At 36.8% G+C, this 25947-nt stretch overlaps 1 protein-coding gene across 4 annotated transcripts in view; it reads right to left on the minus strand.

Annotated features, from left to right (window-relative positions):
• NCKAP5 (NCK associated protein 5) overlaps nt 1–25947 on the minus strand; it is a 995643-nt gene that overhangs the window by 454662 nt on the left and 515034 nt on the right. For all 4 annotated transcript variants that reach the window (XM_053666799.1, XM_053666798.1, XM_053666801.1 and 1 more), the window contains one exon: nt 6202–6335. In XM_053666799.1, the coding sequence (XP_053522774.1) occupies nt 6202–6335 (134 nt within the window). The remainder of the gene's footprint in view (nt 1–6201; nt 6336–25947) is intronic.

The following is a 25947-nucleotide window of genomic DNA, read 5'->3' on the forward strand; positions in this document are numbered from 1 at the left end:
AGAGGAGAACATTGGCGAGAATATCTCAGATATTCCACGCAGCAACATTTTTACTGATATGTCCCCTAGAGCAAGGAATATAAAGGAAAGAATAAACAAATGGGATCTCATCAAAATAAAAAGCTTCTGCGTGGCTAAAGAAAACAGTATTAAATTAGCAAGACAACCAACTGTATGGGAAAACATATTTGCCAATGATACCTCAGACAAAGGTTTCATCTCCAAAATATACAAAGAACTTACACAACTCCACTCTAGGAAGACATCTAACCCAATTAAAAAATGGGAAAAGGACTTGAACAGACACTTCTCCAAGGAGGACATACAGAAGATCCAGAGACACATGAAGAGATGCTCGATATCGTTAGCTATCAGAGAGATGCAAATTAAAACCACAATGAGATACCACTTTACACCAGTCAGGATGGCTATCATAAACAAAGCAACAAACAACAAATGTTGGAGAGGTTGTGGGGCAAAGGGGTCCTTAGTTCACTGTTAGTGGGATTGCAGACTGGTACAACCATTATGGAAAACAGTATGGAATTTTCTCAGAAAAATAAAAATCGACCTGCCTTTTGACCCAGCAATTCCACTGCGAGGATTATATCCTAAGAATCCTAAAACATCAATTTCAAAGAACCTATGCACCACAATGTTCATAGCAGCACAATTTACAATAGCCAAGAGTTGGAAGCAACCTAGGTGCTCATCAGTAAATGAATGGATCAAAAAATTGTGGTACATATACACAATGGAATTCTATGCAGCAGAGAGAAAGAAGGAGCTACTACCCTTTGCAACAACATGGATAGAACTGGAAAGCATTATGGAGTGAAATAGGCCAGGCATTGAAAGACAAATACCATATGATGTCACCTTTAACAGGAAGCTAAGCAACAAAACAAACAAGCAAACAGAATAAAAACAAAGACACTGAAATAGAGAACAAGTGGGCAGCAACCAGAGGGGAGAGGGAAGGGAATTTAAGCGGAAAAAGGGGGAGGGCTTTTGAGGAACAAGTATGAAGGACACAGGGATGAGGACTGGGGGGGAGGAAATGGGAGGGAGGTGGGGAGACAGGGTGGGGCTGGGATGGGAGAAATAGACAAAAAACTGTACTTGAAAAATAACTAAATAAAATTTTAAAAATAAAAATAAATTTAAAAAAGTTTATAAAATATATCTCCCTGGTGGTGGCTCTACTAGGTTGATTGATTCTAATTTTGTTTCAAACATATTGCAGAATAGAGCTGTCACACTATACATACATGTACTACCATTATTAGTGTCCCTACACAATTATTAATTTTATCTGGAGTGAGTCATGTGTTTGCATGATGACATGTCCATTACAAAATGAAATCTGGCTTTCCTGAATTTAGACAAACTTTCCCTTCCTTTACAGCTGATATGTAAATGTGTTATTTTGTTCATCTAAATACATAAGGCTTCTCGACCTGGGTTATACATTTTTAAATGGATTTTATTGATTGATTGATTTTGGAGAGAGGGGAAGAGAGGAAGAAATAGAGGAAGAGAAACATCCATCTCTTGCCTCTGGCATGCGCCCTGTCTAGGGACCACACCTGCAACCCAGGCATGTTTCCTGACCAGGAACTGAACCAGGGACCTTTCGCTTTGTGGAGCAATGCTCAACCAACTGAGCCACACCAGTCAGGGCTGGTTTGTACATTTTTTGAGTATACATACTGTATACTATTTTACTGTACAACCAGTAAAAGTGGCTCACTTAAGAATAGCAGCTTCTAATAATAATCTATACATTGATTAGACTGTTTTCAAAGGAACCAACTCCAATACATCTATACATCATGCATGGTTTGCATGAAATCAGTACTCTGCAGAAGTTGCTTATTTCTTCACAAGTCTGTTTTGTTTAAAAATCATTGTTATTCCACCTTAAGGTACTATACAGTGTTCTTGGAAGTGCTCCTCCAGGTGTATCTAACTGATGCACAAACACTTCCTTTACTCAGGGTAGAATAATGAGGCTAGGGGTTCAAACCCTAATTATCTTCACATAGAAAGGAAGGCCGTACCACAGCCTCAGTCCACACAATTAACCTCAGCTAACTGGACAATCACAGTTCAAACAAACCATTAAAGGGAGGGTGGAGACAGTAGAATTACAGGGGGTCACAACTCTAATTCCATGTAAAATATGCTCAGCCATATGTACCATGTAGACAATGGGTTAAACTAGCATTATGACATCTGGAAAGCATCTTTGATTTATATCAACAAGTAATATCACAAAGAAGGGTCAGACTCAATGATACCACCACCTGCTTCTAAGTATCACCTTATTGAAATACTCCTTCATCTGTAGGAAAGGCTTACTTTGAAAGTATATTCTCTTCTTCTCTGTATTTACAGTAAAGAATGTAAATAGTTTGAATCATGTTTTTGATGGTTGCCTGTATCACCCTCAGCGCCAGCAAGTTCTGATTTATGAGCTTAGAGCTGCTTATGTAACCTCTGGTCCATCTTTTTTCTCTCTCCAAATTTTGAACCACTCTTGATCATTATACCCTAATCAGAGATCAAGAGAGCATAAGAGATTATGGGTGAAGGTTTTATGGTGACATAAAAGAGAACTACTCATTCAAACATTTTTATAGATTTTATCATCTAAGTGATCCCATTACTCCTTACCACAGATGATCAAAAATGTTCAAGTTTGCTGTTTAGGTCAACAGGCCCATCACCTAGTTGAAACTGCATAAAATCAAACATCAGACTAATTTTCCTAAAGCTGACAACTGAACTCTAATCAAGACACACACCTAATTGTAGCTCCTCACTTAATTATTCACGTCCCCTCCAATATCTCACCTCATCCCTGAGTCTGAGACTGAAAATCTCCTTAATTATGGTTTAGAAACCCCTAAGGCTAGTGCCATCCAAGCATACCAGGAAAACACTCCACCCAACTCAGTCCAGGCTTCAGCATCTCATGTCTCTGAGTTCTAGGGTCATAAAAAAGGTATTACAACATGTATGTAGTTAGATGTTCCCATGAACTTGCAGTATAGTGTTGACTTGAGAACCTTAGGCAATGGAGTTCATCTTGCTTGTTAGCACTTAGGCATGGACCTAGCACTCCTAATTCATTTATTGTAAAATTCAGAAGCTGCTTAACTTTGTAGATATAAATGACATAGCAGAAGTAGTATCACTTCTAAGACTTAATCCTAATTTCCATCTTGGAACACTGTCTATTATATTCTTCAATGCCATCTCTAAAGGGGCCTATGTGATGCATTCTGTTATGAATTTATGGCCAGAGGTTATGTTTTTCTCTTTAAGAAGTTATTGCATTTATCTATGAAATAGGAATTACCTATATTTTTGTTTTCCCTTTTATTTTTTTATGCCAGGTATCTTAAAGCTAAATTAAATACTCATTCTCAGAAAACATGTTGGGGTACATAAGTATGATCCCTTGCCACATTATTCTTTTGTGGTCTTTATTTTCTGTTTTTATTTTATCAGCTGTATTGGAAAACAGTCTTTTATATCATAAGCCACTTTGCACCCTTTGAAAAGCTAAGTTACTAACATTATTTTCAAAAGTAACCTCATCTGATGAACAAAGCCTCAAAAAAGCCCAAATATCAAAGTCCACATCTCAAACATCATCGTGTATAAAATAAACTCATCAACCCAGGAGAAAGGGGAGAAAATCATGAATATAAAAGTTTTAAATTCAATACAATAGTCTAGATTGTAGAAATTATTTATGTGCGCATTTAGATGTTGGCCATGTCCAATGGTAATGCACAGTAGGTATGTTCTGTAATACTGAGAATTTTACAAGACTTAGTTATAGTAACAGAATTGTTTAAATAACCACAATTAGAACTATCTTACAAATCAAAGTTTAAAATGTAAAAGGCAATCAGAAAATTATTTAGTGGGTCTAGTTAAATTATTTCATAATAATCTTGTCTGTAATATTTACTTTTCCCCTATTTTTTCTAATTTACTTTAGCTGTCCGGCTGTAATAGACTTGAACTCAGTTTTGGTGAAGTTGCACATAAGAAAACACTACACTGGGGGCAAAAAATCTTCACAAAAGCAGTATGTGAAACCACCACTGTTTTACATATAATTATTTTCTCTTTCAGCCTGTGATGAAGACTTAGCTCTTGTGCAACTCGGATCTGTATGGGGTTGTCATTTGACTTATAGCAGATGGCTTGGCATAATATAAAAATAATTTGCTGTTTCATGTGCCTTACACCCTGTAAATCAATATCTTGAATATAGAGATGTCTTAATTAGACAGTACAAGGGTAGCAAGATCTGCCTCCTCCTTTCTTATATTATTAAAATGGCAAGTATTACAAAGCAGTGCTTGTTTTAAAGTTCCTTTGGGGATCTGCTAGTTCAAGTTGGGAGTTATGAGGTGAGAGTCGCCATCAAACCAAATGAGAAATCAAACATAAGGTTGTATAAGTAATAGCCTATGAGGGGTGGAACATGGACTTGTTAAAATATCAATCAGTGCATTTCCATAGTATTTGTGTATTATGGGCTTGAAGAGTGGAACAGGGTGTTAAATTATGGTCAAACTCAGAGGAGTCATCTGTTCTTTTTACCCTGTTCCTCCAAGAAGCCTCTAAACCAATGTTGTATACATTCATTGTATTAGCCACAATGAGATGAATTATCTGCAGGTCCGACTATGGTCTGCCTTTATAACACATCCAAAAATTAAGGATTATTATATGAGGAAGCTATATTATCTGTCACCAATCACAGAAATTTTTAACCTCTTTTATCACATGGCACATATAAACTAATTACTACAATTTTGCATCACACTGACAAGTATATATTTTTTGCGAACTTGACAAAAAAAGGTCTAATTTTTATTCATTTACAACAGATGGCTATTACTGAGTTGGCTGTTTTCTTTTTTTCATTTAATAATCTAAGGGGAAAGAGGTCAACATCCCTGACTAAATAAATAGTCAGGTACTGAATGTTTTTATAATTCTTTTTTTTAAGTAAGGTGTGTGCGTGTGCGTGTGTGTATATATGTGTGTGTGTGTGTGTGTATATACACATATATATATTAAAGATTTTATTTATTTTATTTTTAGACAGAGGGGAAAGGAGGGAGAAAAACATACATCAATGTGTGGTTGCCTCTTTCGTGCCCCCTACTGGGCACCTGGCCTGCAATCCAGGTATGTGCCCTGACCTGGAATCGAACCAAGGACCCTTTGGTTCAGAGGCCAGTGCTCAATCCACTAAGCCACACCAGCCAGGGCTGTTTTTAAAGTTTTTGAGGCACACCAATTGAAATCACTCATAGATAATATCCTAATCCCAATGGTAAATTAAAAGTAAGATCTACATAGTTTGCTTGTAAAAATTTAAGAGTAACTTCTCAAAATTGATTCTGCCTGGGAGAACCTCAGAGGAAGAAAAAACGAAAAAATATTTTCTTGATTTTGTAAATGATGAAGTGAGATAGAAATGAAAAGTAAATTGTCCCTCACAGGGTGATCAGATCTGGTCCTAGGACTATATTTGCAAAAGCTCATGTTTCATCCACAGAACTGAATGGATTTAAAATAACAAACTTCACCTGACCCTATATTGACTATAATCAAAGACTAAAAGATTCTGACTGTGCTGGAATTAAATCTAAGAAGAGCTACTTTTTTAGAATCCTCTTTCAAATTCACATTATGCATTTTGAAAGGAAAGGAGCTCATTGATTTTTTTAACCACTCTTTAATGTTTTTTCTAAGTCATGAGTAAGAGCTTACTGGATGATCAGATTCACACTCTCTCTTCACCTTAAAATAGGATTATCATGACCAGAGAAATTTCATTTTCCTGGCTGGCTTTTCACAGGACATGCCAATGGACTACAAAGCTACCAAATCCTGCTATAAGACCCCTTGGGAAGCCATCAGGGAAGAAAAGACAAGCAGGTTCAATAAAGCCAAGACTACGTGAGGTGCAAATGAAGTTTCAGAGGCAAATGAAGGTCCAAATGCAGTAAGATGGCTTGAACAAAAGACAAGGTTGAAACTGTTGGCAAATTAACCAATTAGATTCAACAGAAGGTTGCACAATGGAAATTCAAGTAAAAATGTGATTGGTGCAGCGAAACATGCACCTTCTGAAGCAAGAAGCTCTATTCATAACCATACCTGGAGAATTGCTGCTGCAGGCCACGCATCTGAACTCGGTTGCGTTCAGACTCCAGTGTTACCTCCTGCAACCGCTTCTCACTCTGAAGACGTAAGTGCCTCTCCTCCTCCAATTCATGTATCAGCTTCTCATGCTATAAAAGACACAAAGAAAATTACTTTAAAGAAGGCGTTGCTTAAATATTATGACAAAAATAATTAATACTAGCTGTCAGTTACAAAGTGCTAACTCGGATTCTATGTATACAATAACTAATTTTGTCCTTGTTAAAAACACCATGAAGTAGGTTCTATCATTAATCTCTTGCTATAGACAAAGTTTAAAGACATCTGAGTCATTTGTCATAAAAACCAGAAGATAACAGGTTTTCAATCCTGGCTGATTTGACTCTAATGCTTAAATAATTTCCACTAAACCAGGTGGCTTCCTGTGCAGATATGAAGATCTATGATCTAATAATACTATCAAATGCATAATAATTCAAGTAATAATGACTCAGATCATTAATGCCTATTCATGATTATTTCATTTCTTCAATCTCTGGTATATGCTTTAAAAGGAACATTACTGTGTTTTATAGAAGAGAAAAGAATTTCAAGTTTATTAGACCATGGACCTCAGAGAATGTTTTTATTTTATCCAATTAGATATCTGTTGATAAAACTAGGCTAAACTATCCACTATATTTACAATCCCAGAAAACTAGCTCATCTCACAAACAGGCATCAAAAATTAAAAGATGGACTGGATGACCTAGTATAGATCGTTCAGCAGAAATTCATGCCTAGAACCGGTGAAAAGCACAGATGATCAGCTCCTCCTGACACTGCAGACTCAATCATGCTAATGTTTTTATTTCATTGTTTTTTCTCTCTAGCGTGTCTCGCTATTATAGTTACTATTGTTACTAAATTAAGCACTTTGCATTTAGAATATATATTCTTTGATGAAAACCAAAGACTCAATGCCTGATTATGAGGAATATCAATGCTTAAAGGAAAAGAAGGGAAGTAGAGACCTTAGTCTCCAAATACATTAGACACCATGACTTTGTACCATGGATTACTGAGGATGAAAGAGTGTCCATTGGATGGGGTATATTCACAGGAAGTAATAACAAAGATGGATTTTCTCCAGCTCTAACTCATGTGGAAAAGGTTTTCCTGAGGACCATGAAGAACATGTTAGGTCATAATCTGGAAATGAAGGTGTACTCTAAAAATACTTTAACTCACACCACTGACTTTGTATCTTTGACAATGCTTTTTCTCCTGCTTAAGCCTTCTCTTCTAGAACCTTTCCCTTATCATGTAATTGTTCTTTCCCATCCCCGAGTTTCAAATGTAGCTGCAATCTTTAACACCCTTTAGGTCCTTACTTATTTTTTTCTATCATTATTTTTAATACATTTTTATTCTAATTCTCCAATTAGATGAATAGTTGCTTGGGGTTAGAACTATGTCAACTATGCATATATATTTTTATTTAGTGTATTACCCCATGCATAGTGGCACTAGAAATATTTGCTTATTGATTATGGAGCTGGCCTTTTGCTAAGTGAGGGTTGTAACTTCTATGTCCTTAACTTTTCAATTGTCCATCTTTGACTCCCACAATCAATTATTTCTATCAGAATTAGAAAAAGTAAAATCAAAATCAAATCTATATTCTATCACTTCCCAGCAGCCTTGGAAAGGAGGAAAAATGTGGCAATGGAAGAGGAACATACTAATTAACATCGAAGCACTGTTGAAAGAATTAAAGTGGCAAATTTTATACTTACATATATTTAACCAAAATTAAAGATACATTAAAATATAAACTATTCACCCATTTATTACACATAATCAACATTACTCTTTATATGGACTCATAGGACTAGAAGGAACTTTATATAGGACTTTATATAGACTCATTGGACTAGAAGGAACATGAGTAAGTCTCCTTATAGAATATGGAAGACTGTGCTTTGGGTCCAGAAACAGGCAATAAAAAAATGGCATATGTTTAGAAGTACATTTTATGAAAGTTGTGAAGTTTTGCAGAGAGAATGTCATCCCTTCTTCATTCAAAAGTAAAGAATGTTGTAGATTCACTCCTATATTGAATAACTCTCAAGATCTAATAAAGGAGATTTTCTGTACGGCTAATCTTTCTGTCCAACTTGTTAATGCCTTTTCAAATATAAATAGATGATACCCTTACAATACAGAAAAAGTTACATGAAATTCTAGACTAATGAAGTAAAAATTGTTCATTAAAAGATATTTACTTTGAATGGTGTATGTTTCTATTGAACCATTAAAGCTTACGATAAACCATACCTACTTTCCAAATGTGGAAAAATCTTACTTAAATTATAAAACATAGCTAATCGTGGCAAGATAGTATATCAATGGATGGCCATATTTTTTTTCATGTTAGCTGTATCCTGGAGGTCAACTAACTTATCCTCAAAGCAATTTTGGTTTGCTCCCACAGGTTTGCTCTGCATCTTTCCCAGCAGGGAGACTGAAGGGGTGTAAGAGATGGAGAATGGTTGGGTGTTATTTATATAGTGCCACTACGTACCAAAGAACAGTAAGCAAAGACGCTGTCACCGAAATCTGGGTTACCACATTTCTGTGGCAACATTGCTCTTTCCATTGATGCACTGAGCTTGGCTGGCTTTAATAAGCCATGGTAAGAGAGCTCAAAGAGTGTTTTTTTAAACTGTTTGGGTCTCATATTTGTATTTCTCCCAGTTTCACTTAGCGGTATCACCTCTTCCACCATTTCACCTTCTTGGCTTTTCTTATCATCACACCTAAATTACTAGCCCTGGGGCTGAGTCTAAGAAGTGACATCAAACACATGTCCACAGAAAGTTTGCTAGCTGCATTCTCTTCCTTCCCCTAGTGGCAGACTTTATTTACTCTCACTCCAAAGAAAAGTTTGCATATTTTTCTCAACAAAAGCTCACTCTAAGTGGGTAAACTTTCAATCCTGTATTCTATAGTTTCCATCTCTAACGCTGGCATAAGTTCTACATGAAATTGTTTAATTCAGAAAGCACATTACATTTTATAAAATGTTCTCACCTTCATTACTGTATCTAGTCCTCAGAACTAGAACCAAGTTTTTCAGAGCCCAAATGCCCCTTGTTTTCTTACTACTGTCAGTTCAGTTATAACTTGTATTTTAAAGGTGCAAACTTATTCCAATCCAGTTGATATACCAGGGGAAATTTGAGCATGACACAGCAACTTCACATTTGCTTATGCCCTATTTTATTCATGAGAAACATAAGCCGACACAGAAGAGTGCATCTCACTTAACCTAGCACAGAAACACACAAGTCACACATGTCTCAGAGACCCACTGGTGCCCTCAGTCCTCCCTGCATGGGATGAGCCACCACCATCTACAGATGGAAGTACACCTTGTCCTCCCATTATAGTTTTCCTTCTGCCGCTTCATAGTAACTCAAGCTGCCCATGAACACTTCTACAGGTAAACTACCTGCCTTTTCAGGGTACAGTGCTATATTTAGCATATTACTTACATATTTCTTAGTATCTAACACATGTCAAATTTAATTGCCCTTTTTATTAGATTCCTATCTTTTTTTAATGTGTCACTGAGAAAATTTCATTCACTTGCAAGCCCTGCACAGTGATCTTTAGGAACAGGTAGATTATGACACAGCAGAGTTGACTGTACATCGTGCTGGAGAAAAAGAAATCAGAAGTGAGCCTAGAATTCTAAAGTCCTTTTCCTGTTTGGGCCCAAGCAAAAAGTTGGGCCTTTGACAAAGAACCAAATATAAAAGCAAAAAGAAAGGTATATTAAGTCCAAGTCTTTGATATCCCAGAAGAGCTTGTCTATATCTCAGAGCCTTCATATAGACATTAAACTTCCTCAAATTTAATTATTATCCTCTGATTAAACCTCCAGAGGAGACTCCACAATCTCCCTAGGTAATCCATTCTATTTCTTCCGAACTCTTCTCCTGATAACTTTCCAAGACTTGCTTAAATTGTTCCAACCAACAAAAAGCCACTTCAATCTACCTGTTCCCAGGAAATAGAGAAAAATCTACTGGTTTGACAATATTTTCTAATTTAATAGAAAGCTCTGCTTAGCAACAGAGCTATGTATATACCCACACGGATTTATTCAGTCCAACCACACTTGTTTACTGAGCAGCTATTACATGCCAGAAACTAGACCAGAGGAGACCAGCAATGAGCAAAACTGACATGGTTTCTGATTGCAGTAGACCTCACACAAGGGAGAGGGTAGGTGTTAAACAAACTCACAAAGATAAATATATCAGTATAAACTGATAGATAATTAAGGGTTTGCTGAGAGATGACACTAAGAGGAACTGGTTTTATTTGGTGGGTTAGGTGAAGGCTTCTCTGAGACATTAACAATGAAACTGAGAACTCTATGATGTGTAGGAGTTACCAGATGAAGAGAAGGGCCAAGCAATCCATATGGGGTGAATAGCAAGTGGAAAGTCTTTAGTCATGTATGGGAAGAACAAAGAGGACAGTGTGCTGGAAGCCTAGTGACCAACAGGATGTGAGTGGTATATGACAAAGGTGAGAGCAAGAGAGAAGCCATAGGGCACCATGAAGGCCATATTAAGGATGTGAGATTGTATCCTGAGTAAAACAGTAACTTGTTACCAAGGTTTATCAAGTGAATGATAAGATCTCATAAAGATTTTGCAAAGATCATCTGAAAGAACTGAATTAAGAAGCTAAATAATAGGTTGGGGAAATATTTAAACAGAGAATGGTGAATGCTCCCAGCTTCTAATTTAGACTCCACCATTTGATCATCAAGTGGTTTTGGGCAAGCCACTTAACTTAAAACAACTGTTTAGGCTAGTTTCCTCTGTATGTCTGGGAGAATAAAATTGCCCAAAACAATTTCATAGTATCATCATGAGGAATGACTAAAATAATGCATGGTAAAGCACTATAAAAACTTAAAAGTCCCATATAAAAATAAGATATAGCTAACTGGAATTACATAGCTTATATTGTCTAGTATAGTTTAGCTACTTTTGGCAAATTCTATACATACTGGGTTTGCCAAATGTTCATTAGCTTTTTAAGTAAAAATAAAAGACACATATTTCATTTCACTAATAACTTTATTGAACAACATATTCACCACTTGCTCCACTACCTTCTGCCATCTTTCAGAGAAAGATGGTTTCAAAGAAACCATTATAATTACATCTTCTCAAAACGTTTTATCTTTTTGAGCAAAGAACTGTTCCAGGTGCCTTTTGCAGTCTTCTGGGGAACTGAAAAAAAATTTTCCATTAAGACAATTTTGTAAAGAATGAAACAAGTGAACATCTGAAGAGGTCATATTGGTGAATACAGTAAATGAGTCAGAACTTCCCAGCCAAGTTGTCACAGTTTTTGCCTGGTCATCAAACACATGTGATCTTGTGTTGTCCTGATGAAAGATTACGCATTTTCTGTTGACTAATTCCTGCCACTTTTCATTGAGTGCTGCTTTCAGTTGGTCTAATAGGGAGCAGTACTTGCTGGAATTAATCATTTGGTTTTCCTGAAGGAGCTCATGGTAGAGGACTCCCTTCCAATCCCACCATATACACAGCATCACCTTCCTTGGGTGAAGACTGGCCTTTGGTGTGGTTGGTAGTGGTTCATTTCACTTGCTCCATGATCTCTTCCATTCCCTATTATTGCAAAGAATCCACTTTTCATCAAACATCACAATTTGTTTTAAAAACAGAACATTTTTAAATGGAATATTTAAGTAGACCATCGCCTGCAGAAATATGGTCAAATAGGTTTTTTTCATTTACCTTATGTGGAACCTAAACATCAAATCAAATGATTTTTAATGCTTGATTTGGATATTATGAGTATTCTGACTATATCCCACATGGTATAACATTGATTGTTCTCAATTAATGTCTAAATTTGATTGATATCAACTTCAACTTGTCTACCAGACCGTGGAGAGTTGTCCAGTGAGAAGCCTTCAACACGATACTTCACAAACCACTTTGAGCCTTTCCATCAGTCACAGCACCTTCTCTGCACAATGCACATTTTTTTTCTTTTTTTTGCATTTCAGTTGCATTTTTACCTTTCTTGAAAAAATAAAGCATAATGTGCCAACAATGTATCTTATTTCCTTTCATCTTCAATATTAAAATGGCTACACAAAATTTCACCAATTTTAATAAGTTTATTTTAAATTCATACTGATATGACACAATACAATCTAACAAAATTTTTTCAAATGAAGTTAAAGACAAGTAAACACTACTAGAGTCATCTTATGGAAAAATCCAATAGAATATTTTGGTCAACCTGATATTTTAGTTTTTAATAATCAGTCCATGTTAAATAAATATTGTAGATATAAATATTTTTTAAAATCTCAAAATGTGTTTTTTCAAGTAGATCAAACTTTAATACTGAGAAGAAATATATTTTGGATTATATTTTAATGTAAGACATGAGAGACTAACTTAATCACATACTAATTATACTCTAAAATGTATAAAACCTTGTGTTTAGACTTCCATAAGAGACATTATTGTTAAATCCTACCACCTAGTATGGTTTTTGAACAGATGCCTTGTTCTGTGGTGTGCAAAAACTGGAGGGGTCAGCCCCAGCTTGGCAGCACCATTGGTTAGAGCGTCATACCAATGACCCAGGGTGTGGGCTAGATGCCCAGTCAGGGCACATACAAGAATCAACCACTGAATGCATCAATAAGTGGAGCAACAAATCAGTGTCTCTGTCTCTCCCTATTTCTCTCTTTCTCACCTCCCTCCATCCTCTCTCTAAAATCAATTTTAAAAAAAGCTTCAGGGGCTAACCTTAAAATAGTAACATGATTTCAGAGTGCCAATTAGACCTCTACCCTAGGACTAATTATATTTGGTGATTCTGGTCATATAAGTGGGTGATAATACTGGCAAACATAGTGATAGAAGATTCAAGGAATTTGGAAAAGCGAGGGAATTTTTCTGCTGTGGAAATTTTAGTGCCACCGGATATGGTCTGGTTAGGTGAAACATCCACCATAACAAGAGAGCTACTCCCACACACATTCCCAACACTCCGCATGAGTCCTGCTTAGTGAGTGACATGAGGCATCGACTCATCTTGAGGTAATCTGTGCTGACTTGATGCTTAAGAGATACATGATAATATAGAGAAAGACTTATGTTTCTGTTCTAAAGATTTCCTGAAACATGTTCAAGTATTACATGCTTATAGAGTAGCATTGTATGATCAACAAATTATGAAGAAAATGTTAACATCATCGGATAAAAAAGGATCTAAAAGATGGTAAGAAAAGAATAGAGGTCATTAGAGAAGGACATGGAGATTAAATGATATTCCTGGATATTGATGAAAAATATGTAAGCTCATATTAGCCAAAGACCATATGTGCATAAACCACAAACAACAGTGTGGCAATGCCCAGAGGGAAGTGGGGGAAGGACAGGGGGAGGTGGGCAATGGTGGGGGAATGGGGACATTTGTAGTAGTGTAAACAATAAAAATAAATAAATAAGAAATGTTGGATCTGGCAAAAAAAACTGTATACTGTGTAATAGGAATTTCAAGTTAAACAGACCCTTAGAAAATATAAGTCTACTGATGATTCAATGATATAAATATAAAGCATGACATTAAGACTCAATAATCAATTCAGAACTTCAAGATCAGCTTAGATTTGCTTATTAATTTCTGTCTAGACAGTCACACATATCACCATGGGTTTACCCATCAATATCAAATATATACTGAAACATTTTAAGGTTATACAGAGACCCAGAGTAACCACTCTCATTCTCTTGCTACCTACTGAGGATCTAAAGTTGACACCTAATTTATTTTCTTCAGAATTCCATAAACCAAACACATACCAGCAACAAAATTAAACTGCTGTATCTTCATGAAAACTAGTTTTTAATGAAAAAACTCTATATCAGCCAATTTCTATCAGTTCAATGCAAAATCAGTCTAAATGAAGCATTAGTTATTGTACCTAATTGCAATTTTACATTTGCTTTTTACACAAATTACACTATATTTTCCCTGTAAGGCTCTCTGAATTCAATATTCCCATTAATTATGAAAGGTCCGGTTACCCTAGAAGCAGAGAAACAGATAAGGAACTTAAGAATTGATTTTTTTAAAGCCTGTATTGTTGGCTGTAACAGAAGAATCAGAATCTGATTTTGAGATGCTAGGAGATGCTTTGGATAGAAGCTGCCCAGCATATATCCGCAGTGCTGATAACATCACCCAAGACAGACAAAGCTTTTATTCTAACAAAGACAAAAAAAAAACTGGAACAGATACAGAGCTTGGTTTAAAAATATAAAGTGAGAGGAGGGAGGAAAAGGTGAGTGAGAGAAATAAAGGACAGAGAGGGGGATGGAGAAAGAAATTTCAAGGGTAGAGAAGACAGGAGGATCTTGTCCTCAGTGCTAGACTGCTACACTGGAACTCTAACAGAGAAATGCCACAGGTGAATCCCTCCATATGATTTCATTTTCTTATGCAAAATTTATCTGTATTTTTATGACTTAGCAAAAGGATGCAGATGTGAACTTTATGGGAGGATTATTTTCAGGATGGGTTGTACAGAAACATGACAAAATGAAGGTTTGGCATGTCAAGATTGAAATAGATTGTAGAGGTATGTTGGAAGAAATTATAATAAAATATAGTATCCTACAAGGAGAAAATTAAGTTGTATTTGCTTATAGCCAATGATCTTTATTATTTTCAACTAAGGCTACAAGTGAAGAAGAAAATAGTTATATTGCGTTCATAATATTAGGTAATGCAGTCTTGATTTTTTTGAGTATACAGCTAAAAAAACAGGACAGAAAGTTATACATTGATCCACTTCCCACATTTTTCATCACTTTAAGAATCTTGATTTTCACCATCATGATTCCTATGGTAAAGAAAGTACGAGGCCAGCAGCCTGAGTTATTATTGCAGTAGGCAGTTAGACAGAAGTGAGCAGAGCAAGGACATTGGGTGAGATATGGAAGATCCCCTGGGGGGCAGGCCCTGGAAGACTAGCAACAGAGAGTTGTAGAGTGGGGCTATGCCCCCAGGGTGGCCTTTTCTCCCCAAGCTTATGGCTAGTCATTCGGTGGGCCCTCTCAGAGGACGAACAAGGGGGTCGGAGGATAGCCTCATTTGACTTCCATACAAGCCCTTATATGACCACCGCCTTAAGCAGTGAGCCCTCAGGACAAGGAGTTTCTGATCAGCATCAAGTAATCTTAGAAACAAAGCCTTGGATCTGTTGACCACAGAGAGACAGCTTTGGTCAAACTAGGGAAAACATCTAGGCCTCAGGTATGTTTCAGCTCCAGGCCCAAAAGAGCAGTGAACCCTGGCAGGGTGACACATTAGTACGATCTGCAATGAATAATGACCCCTGGTGCCAACCAATCAGTGGAGACCCACAACCCCAAAATTTGGAAACCTGATGAATAGTCTTTTGAAATCTGCTCCAGGGTCGTCTTCTAAAATCCCCACCCTTAAAAGCCCTTAGGTCCTGGCTGGTGTAGCTCAGTGGATTGAGCCCAGGCCTGTGAACCAAAGGGTTGAGGTTGGATTCCTAGTCAGATCACATGCCTGGGTTGCAGGCCAGTTCCTGGCAGGGGGAGCATGAGAGGCAACCATATATTGTTGTTTCTCTCCCTCCCTCCTTCCCTTCCCCTTTAAAGATAAATAAATAAAATCTTTTTTAAAAAAGCCCTTAGGGACTGAGGACCCAGCATGGCTCTCTTTATGGAGCACACCCATGCCTTTCCTTCCCTTTTTCTTCCCTCAAGGCATGTAACTTTGCTTTCCTTTTCATAAGCTTTGAGGACTGCCCTCCCCCACACCTTTTTGTTTTGTTTTGTTTTTTGCCTCTGTAACTTGTTTCCTGACCCCAGCTGCCTCACTTCTTCCATAGCTCACTTCTTCTACCTTTGTGACTTTCTAAATAAACTTTTGCTTGTATTTTAGTCTGGCTCTGAATTCTTTCTTATCCAGCACCCAAGTACCAAGATTGCTGTACTGAAGTCCAATTGCTGGTCATTTTCTTGTGCCATTTTGCCACTAACATTATCTGCAACTTTGGAAAATACAATAACCCCTTTTGTACCTCCTTCAAAAATGCTAAGGTCCATTTCAACTGTTACATGTTATACATCCATGAAATTAGCCACAATCACAGTGATGGGGTAACACATCATCACACAATAGGACACCTTGGCATATGGAGTATCTTAAACTGAAGGAGTTTGAAGAAAACAGCAGAGGGAGGAAGGTCACTCTGACCTCCCCCATCCTTCATCCTTTCCCTGAAGTAGGTCATAAAACCCTTGGGTGAGATGTGCCCTCTTTATACACAGGAAGAAGGAAGACATTCTTTTTACCAGAGACAGAGAATTTGAGGTTTAGAAATCTATACAAACAACCCTTGTTAAACTAAACTTTATCTTCCAAGTTCCTTCTCTTTTTTTTCTTTCTTTATTTTATTTAGTTATTTTTCAAGTATAGTTTTTTGTCTATTTCTCCCATCCCAGCCTCCCCTGCCCCGTGCTCCCCACCTCCCTCCCATTTCCACCCCCCTTAGTTCTCATCCCTGTGTTCTTCCTATTTGTTCCTCCAAATCCCTCCCCCTTTTTCCCCTTAAATTCCCTTCCCTCTACCTTATGGTCACTGTCCCCTTGTTCTCTATTTCACTGTCTTTGTTTTTTTCCGCTTGCTTGTTTGTTTTGTTGTTTAGCTTCCTGTTAAAGGTGAGATCATATGGTATTTGTCTTTCAACACCTGGCCTGGAAGAATTAACATCATCAAAATGTCCATACTACCCAAAGCAATATACAGATTCAATGCAATACCTATTAAAGTACCAATGGCATATTTCACAGACATAGAACGAACACTTCAAAAATTTATATGGAACCATAAACAACCTCTTTTTTTAATTGTTCAAGTACAGTTGACTCCATTTCCCCACCACCACTTTTCCCCATCCCAGCCACCCCCACCTCCCACCCTTGATCCTACCCCCTTTGGCTTTGTCCATGTTTCCTTTATACATGTTCATTGACAACATTTTCCCCCTTTTAACCCCATTAGCCCCTTGCACCGCCCCTCTGGTCACTGTTAGCCTGTTCTCTATTTGAGTGTCTTTGGTTATATTTTGCTTGCTTGTTTGTTTTGTTGATTAGGTTCCACTTACAGGTGAGCTCATATGGTATTTGTCTTTCATGCCATCTGCTACTCCTAACCTAAACCCCTAAGTCTTGTGTATTCTTCACAAATTGATGTTTCTTCATCTACAGCTATAAAAGCTTTCTGCTCTAATCGCTTCTTTGAGTCTTTATTCTCTCATGAAGGCTCATGTGTTCATGTAAAAATTCAATAAAATGTGTATGCTTTTCTCCAGTCAACCCATCTTATATCAGTTTAATTCTTGGTCCCAGTCAGAGACCCAAAGAAGAGAGATGGGAATTTTTCCTCCCTGCAACAGCAAGAAAAACATAATTACTAATGATATGAAGAGTATAATGAGATGAAATATAACATCTATGAGATATTGGGGTTTTTTTACATTATGGATTCCATTTGATAACAACAAAGGTGGCTGACATTTCTATATCAATAATTAGGTGGATGAAGCTATAGATTTAAGAGGCTAAGGGCATGTTTTTTTTTTTTTACTAATATAAGACAGGCAAGGTGATGTTAAAATCATAACATTATACAACTGGGAAGAGAGGTGGTGAAACATAGACCCTACAGGCATTGGTTTTAATTTGGTTCCCAAACAATCGCAGGTCTCAGTGGATCTTGAGGAGAGTGACAGGTTCTAAGTGATGGTTGAGCAAGATAATTCTTCCTCAGGGTGGACTCTAGGAGTGAAAGGTTACTGGAACAGGGACAACAGTGACTGCTTCTTTTTTTATTACTGTCATTCATTAGTAATGTTACTCCAGTTGGAAAAGGTCTTTCCAGTGGGTGTTTCAGCTCACTAACTTTCTGAGTGTGATAAACATTTCAGAAAAACCTTTCCTCCCAAACGTTTGAGTATCTGATGATTTCGGGGCACTGACCAAGGAAAGAACAAAGTGAGTAATGAGCCTGGTATCCACAGCTGACTGCCTAATTCAGGCACACGCTTTCCCTTATTCCAATCATTTCCTCCAGTTGATTTGGTCAAAATGCTCAATTCTCAACTTTACTTAGAAAACAGTTTCAATTACCCACCAGTGGGTCCTTTTATAAGAAGTCAATGACTCCTTCTCCCCAGGTCACAGATCTTTCTCTGTTGTCATGTTCATTGATCACAAGAACAGTAGCTATTAATCTGTTCCTTTGGGGGCTCTCAGCAGTCAATTTTATTAAGTACCTCCCTACCTGACTGAAGTCTTCTTAAATATTCTTGTCTCTTCTGTGCATTCAGCATATACTTTATGCAAGGAAGAGAGAGGGTTGCAGTGTTCTGAAGGGTTTTTTTCTTCCAGATCTCAGCCCTGAACCAATCTGTGCACTTTAGAGTGACCTAGATTCACTTACTCCCATTCCACCCTCACACGTTGTATCTGGTCTTCTTTATCCTAAGACAGCCAGTGGAGAATGAGTGGATTTCTCTAGCAGATTTAGTTCCCAGTTCAAACTTTGAGTTGATACACTTCCTCTCCTTGCTCCTTATGTAGAAGATTCTAAAATCTTTTATTCTCTCTTCTAGGCTCTAATCTTGAACTTCAGTTATATCCACTATAAAGATTAACACTTGCTCTGCCTTCTCTACATACATTGATGTTCCTAATATTCAACTTAGTTTTTGAAAAATTATGAGATATCTTTTGCTAAGCATTTCATATATAATTATTATCTCCTATCTCTTCAAAGATTATGCTTTCCCTTAGGCAGAGATTGGGCCTTGTGGTTGGTAATGAAACCCCATAGAATACTAGCATATCGCTGACAAACATCTGAAATGACAAACATTCCAGAATGTTCAATACATTCTTGATGACTCAAATGAAATTTTCTTGACCTCCAACAACTTCTTTTTGGTAGTTGGCAGCCAGCTCTAGGTGTGCAAAGTTTGTATCAGTTACAACTTTAATCTTCAATCACTCTGAGGATAATGGGATGAGATTTTCTTTGGTTTAAAAACCCCACAGATATAGTTCATCCTGTTTGTCATTGTCTTTTTCTCCCATTGCCTTTGGTCTCATTGATGCCCTCCCCAGCAGCCCAGAGACGGTAATCCTAAACTTCATCTTCCAAACTCTTACCTGACTACTCACTTTCACTCCTTGATGGGTAAGACAAAAATGTCTTCTTTTACAGGATTTGCAGTAGGTCCTTAAAAAAGCATTTAAAATTCCTTTTTTTAGGGTAGCACATTTTATTATTCTTTTTATTCACCCTACTACATTTTACAGAGCTGTAGGAAGAAAAACCTATTCAAAAGAATAATCCCCCTTCCCTTTTTTGTGATTGAATCCTTTATTCCTGCCTTTCCTCAGTGAATGGGTACAATTATGTATATAGAAAATTAGAATATTTGCTATGATAATTATTCACCTCTCTAAAAATAGGAGAATAATTATAACAATGAAAATAGGCTATCTAAGGTACTACTTACTAGAGCTTTCTTTTCAAATCTGCCAGAGAAATGGCTTCTGAGACATGAATAATTAATATTAATTTTTCACAGATACTTTTTATTCATTTGGAAAAAAGCACTAGATTGCCTTCATACTTCCAATTTCATTGTTGAAAATTCTCTCTGAATATCTGGAGTAGTTTTTACATAGCCAGCCTCCATTATTACATGACAGATTATAAATTTTAAAAATATTTAAAACTTTAAAATTAAAATTTATTTTAATATTTTCAAAATTTAAAAATATTTTTAATTTAAATAAAAAATTTGTTTTTAAACATTTTAAATTTTAATATACTAGAAATTTTAAAACAATGTGATATTTAGCAGTTTGCCTTACCCTTGTTAACAAATTGAAACTTTCCCATTCTGTCATTCTATTAAAAGGTCAGCTATCATATTTAAAAGATCAATGTGGAACTAATCACAAGTTTTCATTCAGTGATTTAGTATTGCATTTCATACAATTATCAAAGTTAGAAGAAATTGAAAACATTACATATTGAATGATGAGAGTTTATATTATTTCTGGGATGTAAGGTTAAACAGAAATATCATTTTTTGTAGAAAAATCCTATGAGCTGAGTAAATACAGTTAATCTGAAGTGGAGGAAAATGTATATCCTTAAAAGGCAATCTGTAAGTCTTTTTCAAGTGCATTTAACTCTTGATTCATCACATAATTAGGGAAGACTGCTACAGATTACCTCATTTTCTAAGTTGTGAGAGAGTCATGAGAGAAAGCAAACAAAAAGCATGGCCCTGCATGGTACAAATAATAGTCATGAAAAACAGGCCAATGTGGGCTACTGTTACCATTTACCGAATGTCTGACACATGGCTGGGTCAGGGAAGCTCGCAGCAGGAACTCCTGGGTCGTGACTATAGCTCTCTTATGCACAACTTAAAAATAGGAGCATCTGAAATTGTGCTCTCAGGTGCCCTTTTTGTAATCTCCTGGCTCCTCCCCAGTTTCCACTCCTGGCTGAATGTTCAGCTTTCTCTCATTTGAAAGTCATCTTCCCTGGATGCTTTCGTCAGACCTACACAGACACAACTCAGTTGTTCAGCTAAATCTCCACATGGACACACTGATAGCTTTCCCCTTCCATACATCTTATAACCATAGGAAAATGAAAGTCTCTCCACTTGGGAAGGTACTTTAGATCACTAGGTACAACGAGGTCTGAAAAGGTGCTAAGCGTCCAGGGCAATGTGGCCCGTCCTCAATCTTTGTGGCTGTGTGGACATAAAACTTCCCCTTTGAAGTGGCCTTTCCCAGGGAGTTGAGAGAACATGGTGGAATTTTGCTTTTGGACCAGTAAGATTTATATGTAAAACTTTTATGTACATTTATCAGTTACTTTCCTGCGCAATGTAAACCCTCATAGGGAAGCACAAAATTAAACTCCTAATGAAGATGAAAAGGCAACTGGCAAGATCATAAAACATTTGAATGATTACTATATTAATATCTTTAAAAGCCCTCCTAGAAAATTTTGCCTCCTTCAGAAAGCAACAATGTTAAAAGGCTAAGTTTTTCACCCGGCCTTGAACACTATGAAACAACATTCCTTCACTTTTGCAGGTAGAGAATATTGATGCATTACTCCACAAGTGTATATTTTTGTATAGGCTACGACTTCCAGAATTTTTGACCAATGAATCAGATTCAACATGTACAAAGAAAATGGCCCCAGCTAATGAGATTTAACTCTCATTAATTACCATCATCAAGTAAAACGTGCACCTTTCCACAGGCATGCTGAGTCACCGCATCCAAAAGACCCGGGCAGCAGTTCCCTTCTCTTAGTCCAGGAGGAACTCCACGCGGTACACAAATCGCAAAGGGTTCAGTGCACTGAACATCACTTGTAAGCAGTTACTGAATAAATAACAGGACAGCTACGATAACACACATAGTCTGGGGCTTTATTTTATTTTACTGTTTTATGTGAAAAGGATCCATTACTCAACAAGATTAAGTCATTCATATTAAATCTGAACGGTGGCCAGTGGCAGCAGCCCCTATGTATAAGACAAAGAAATATGTAAATACATTTAAAATGTACCTGTCTAGCCATGGAGAAGTTACAAAAGTAATTCCATAACAAGTCAAGTGAGTGAAAATACATAGAAAGAAAAAGTAAGAAATATGCCTATATCAAAATAAGAATGATGTTGAAAATAAATTCTGACGGTGTTTTAAGCACTTTTTGTGTAGTACCCACCAAATCCTCACAACAACACTAGAACAGTTGGTACTATTTCCAAAGCAAGTTGTTTGATGATTTCATTTCTTTATTTTTAGAGAGAGGGGAAGTAAGGGAGAGAGGGGAAGTAAGGGATAGAAGGAGAGAAACATTGATTGGTTGCCTCTTGTACATCTGAACCTGCAACCCAGGCATATGCACTGACCAGGAATTGAACTGGTGACCTTGTGCTTTGTGGAATGATGCCCAACCAAGTGAGCTACACTGGCCAGGAATCCAAAGAAATTTTTTATGATTATGAAGCTAAGGCCATTTGTAGTAAATAGCAGAGCCTGGTTTCAGGGTCATAGAGCTTGACTGTTCCACCCTTACAAGTACAAAGGAGTATTTCTCCTAGTCTAATAAACTTGTACTTCAACCAGTGAGCCAGCTGTCACTAAGCTCCCTCTTCATGGCCTGTTAAAAATTGTGGGATACAAAAAAGATTTAATAGAGGGTCTTTAGAAAAGAGATGGTCTTTGACATTAAGAATATTATGATGACAATCACCATATTGTTTTCTGTCTATGGGTTTTTTATTTTTATTTTTGCTTAATCCATTCACCTTTTTTACCCATCCCCATGACCCACTCCCCTCTCACAGCTCTCAGTCCATTCTCTGCATCTATGAGTGTTTCTACGTTAGTTTATCAGAGAGGAAGGGGGTGAAGGAGTACAGGAGAGAGTTAAGGGAGCATATATGGTGATAGAAGACTCGGGGTGGTGAACATACAATAACATTCAGATGATGTGTTATAGAACTGTACCCCTGGAACCTATATAATTTTATTAACCAAAGTCACCCCAGTGAATTCAATTTAAAAAAGAAGAATATTATATTGCTATCATATCATACAATGAACCGGCAAAGCGTGACTGTCTAAAGAAGCGGGTGGCAAATTTCTCTGTATGACACTGAATGGTAACCACCTTCGGCTTTACAGGCCACAGAGTCTCTGCTGCAAATACTGAGCTCTGCTCTTATGGCACGAAAGTTGGCATAGACAACACACCAACAAATGGGTGTGGATGTGTTTCAATAAAACTCTTTGTAAGAACAGATGGGGAAGAGGGGAAGCTCAGCCATAAGTTGTGAACCCTTAATCTGGATTACCAGTAACATCTCATGAAATAGAATCAATTGTAATCATTTATTTTTCAGGAGGTGCTATTTCTTTTATCCCAAATTTATAAACTCCCCAGAAGCCATGAGGTTGAAAACTGCCTTATTGTTATTGAGAAACAAATACAATTTGATATGCCATTCCCCAAATTGTAGCCACTGTCAACAATCAAAAAATTAAATTTGCATTTTCCAGAAAAGATGAGCCAGTCAACAATTCTGGAAATCACATAATATTTGTGCTTATAAGTGTGTTAGGGGCAAATCTTTTACTCTATCCTTGTGTCATTGTATCTCTGTACAAAGCCACTGTTTTGTGTTACACATGAAAATACATTTTACCATTTGGTGCTCAGCCATTAGCCAATGCTTCTGCTTCTTCTCAACTAGCAATAGACAGATCCCATAGTCACTGGCTGCAAGTAGTGTTCAGTGTGAGAGATCATTCAAGTTAATTCAACAACAATTGACAAAGGGCCTACTTCATGTCAAACTCATCTCAACATCAAATAATTCTGAACATTAGACATATGTATAGAGCACATGATTATTTAGTTATATAGACATTTTTTTCTATAATACGCCAAGAGCCTCCAAGATTTAATGTTGACAGGAAATGACACCTTTAAATGCTTTTCTATCATATAATCTCAGATGCTGAAATAAAATGTTAAGTCTAACCACTCATTAAAATCAAATAACTCAGAGTGTAGAATAAAAGCCTTTCAGTGTGTGGATTATAGGTTATAACAGGAAAGTCCTGTCTCCATCTACTAAAAGTTTTATATTTACTAAGTGTAAAAGAAATTTTAACTTTCTTCCACAGCCAATAATTAAGATCCTATTTGTAGCATCTCCGTTGACTCAGAAGAGGAGGAGTAAATTGGCACTATAACATTTTCAATAGCCCTTGGGTTAGACCTCTTTTACCAATAATTTAACTCTCTAGATTGAGCGTTTAGTTCATATTTTAAAGACTTCAAAGCTTCAAATGTCCTTTTGTCTGTTATCTATTGATTGTTATTAAACTAAGGTTTTTTCACTCTGCAATCAATACATTTTCTTTAAGGAAAATAAGCCCAGGCATTGACAAACAACTGCAACACGTTGAAATGTTCCTGAGAGCAGACAGCATGAAAAGCCACTGCCCCCAAGAATGAAAATATCACATTGACACCAGTGCTTATTACAATTTTACAAGTTCCTTACAGCCAAATCATTCCACTGTAACAAGACTTTATTAAATTAGACAGCTATTGAATCGTAAGCTTTCTGAGAATAACAATTAATATGCCTCAGTCCTTTATTGTTGTTTCAAACCATTGCAAGCATATGTTCATGTTCATTTTTACATCTTCTCTGGTGACAAAGTTATTAAAGAGCAATGGCTGGATGAACTGGGGATACAAAGTGTAAACCACGATGACTTTGTGTTTCAGGAGACTACTGTTGCAGGACAGTTTTATATGGAACTATTACACTTTTCAAAAACAAAGTTGTTTTACTTTTAAACCCCTAATGTAACGCATGTTTTTATTAGGGACTTCTATTTTCACACTCTAAGCTGTGAGTACCCTGGCTTTTATAAACACTTACCTTTCAATTATTTGTTCATCATAATTTAATTTAATTTAATTATTGGTCTTATTTATCTCTTTATAAATTTCCACAAGTGTGAGGCATGAGTACCCTTCCACAAGCATGCACCATGGGTAACTCCCTCCCTAAAACATTAATCCAATCAAACACCAACTTCCTAAAGCTTATAACCCAAATTTCCATCACTAAGTATTTAGTGGTCTGAGTAAAAGCTAGAGCAAATTGAGAAGAGTAAAACTAAACACTTCCAAATACAACACACAAAACCAAGCCCTTCAAATGCACACTCCAGAAATAAGTTATGGCATTTTCTCACCTTTGTATTTATTAGCAGAAAATAATTCAAAGAACAATAATTTTAAATCATTTGAGATTTGCATGTATTTGTAACAAACAGCAACAGAGGCATTTATAATTTTTATTAGCACAGTTGATATTTCCTACTAACAGAGATGGTTCTGCAATTCAATGAACCAACCCCAAGGTTTTTCAACAAATGCTGTCTATTTCTTGTTCCCAGATAGCAAACTCTATGCTTTAGCTCACAATTGCCCCCAAGTGGACAGACAAACAGTGGTCTGATTGTAGCCGTACAGCAAATGGCTGCTTCTGACTTCAGGAGAGCCCAGTAAATCACACCCACCAGCGTGTATTGGTACTAAATACCTGCTCCACACACGTGCTCTTCTAGATGCTACAGATGAAATACATTGTGATGATGAGAAAGAATGCCAATGCCCTGTTATGGGCCCTTCACTGCAGGTGCCAATCTTTTCTAGACCTCAATATACAGATTATTTTATTTATCTCTTTATAAACTCTAAGGGGAAAAATAATATATTAATGCTGCTGTGACTGAGAACAAAGGCAACACCCAGCTTGGGAAAAGCTGTCTTATGGGCAGTACCTGTTTAATTTTATGAATGAGAAGCTCCCAAACACATGAAGTTGGAGGCACTTCTAAAACCACTGATAGTATTCAAGAGAACGATACACTGGTGGCAGAAGTCCTCTCACAGTCCTTCGTGGAGGTATGATAGTGGTGAGAAGTAAGTCACTGC

Source organism: Artibeus jamaicensis, unplaced genomic scaffold (genome assembly GCF_021234435.1).
Source record: "Artibeus jamaicensis isolate MK-2021 breed Jamaican fruit bat unplaced genomic scaffold, CSHL_Jam_final contig_1284, whole genome shotgun sequence".
Classification (NCBI taxonomy): Eukaryota; Metazoa; Chordata; class Mammalia; order Chiroptera; family Phyllostomidae; genus Artibeus; species Artibeus jamaicensis.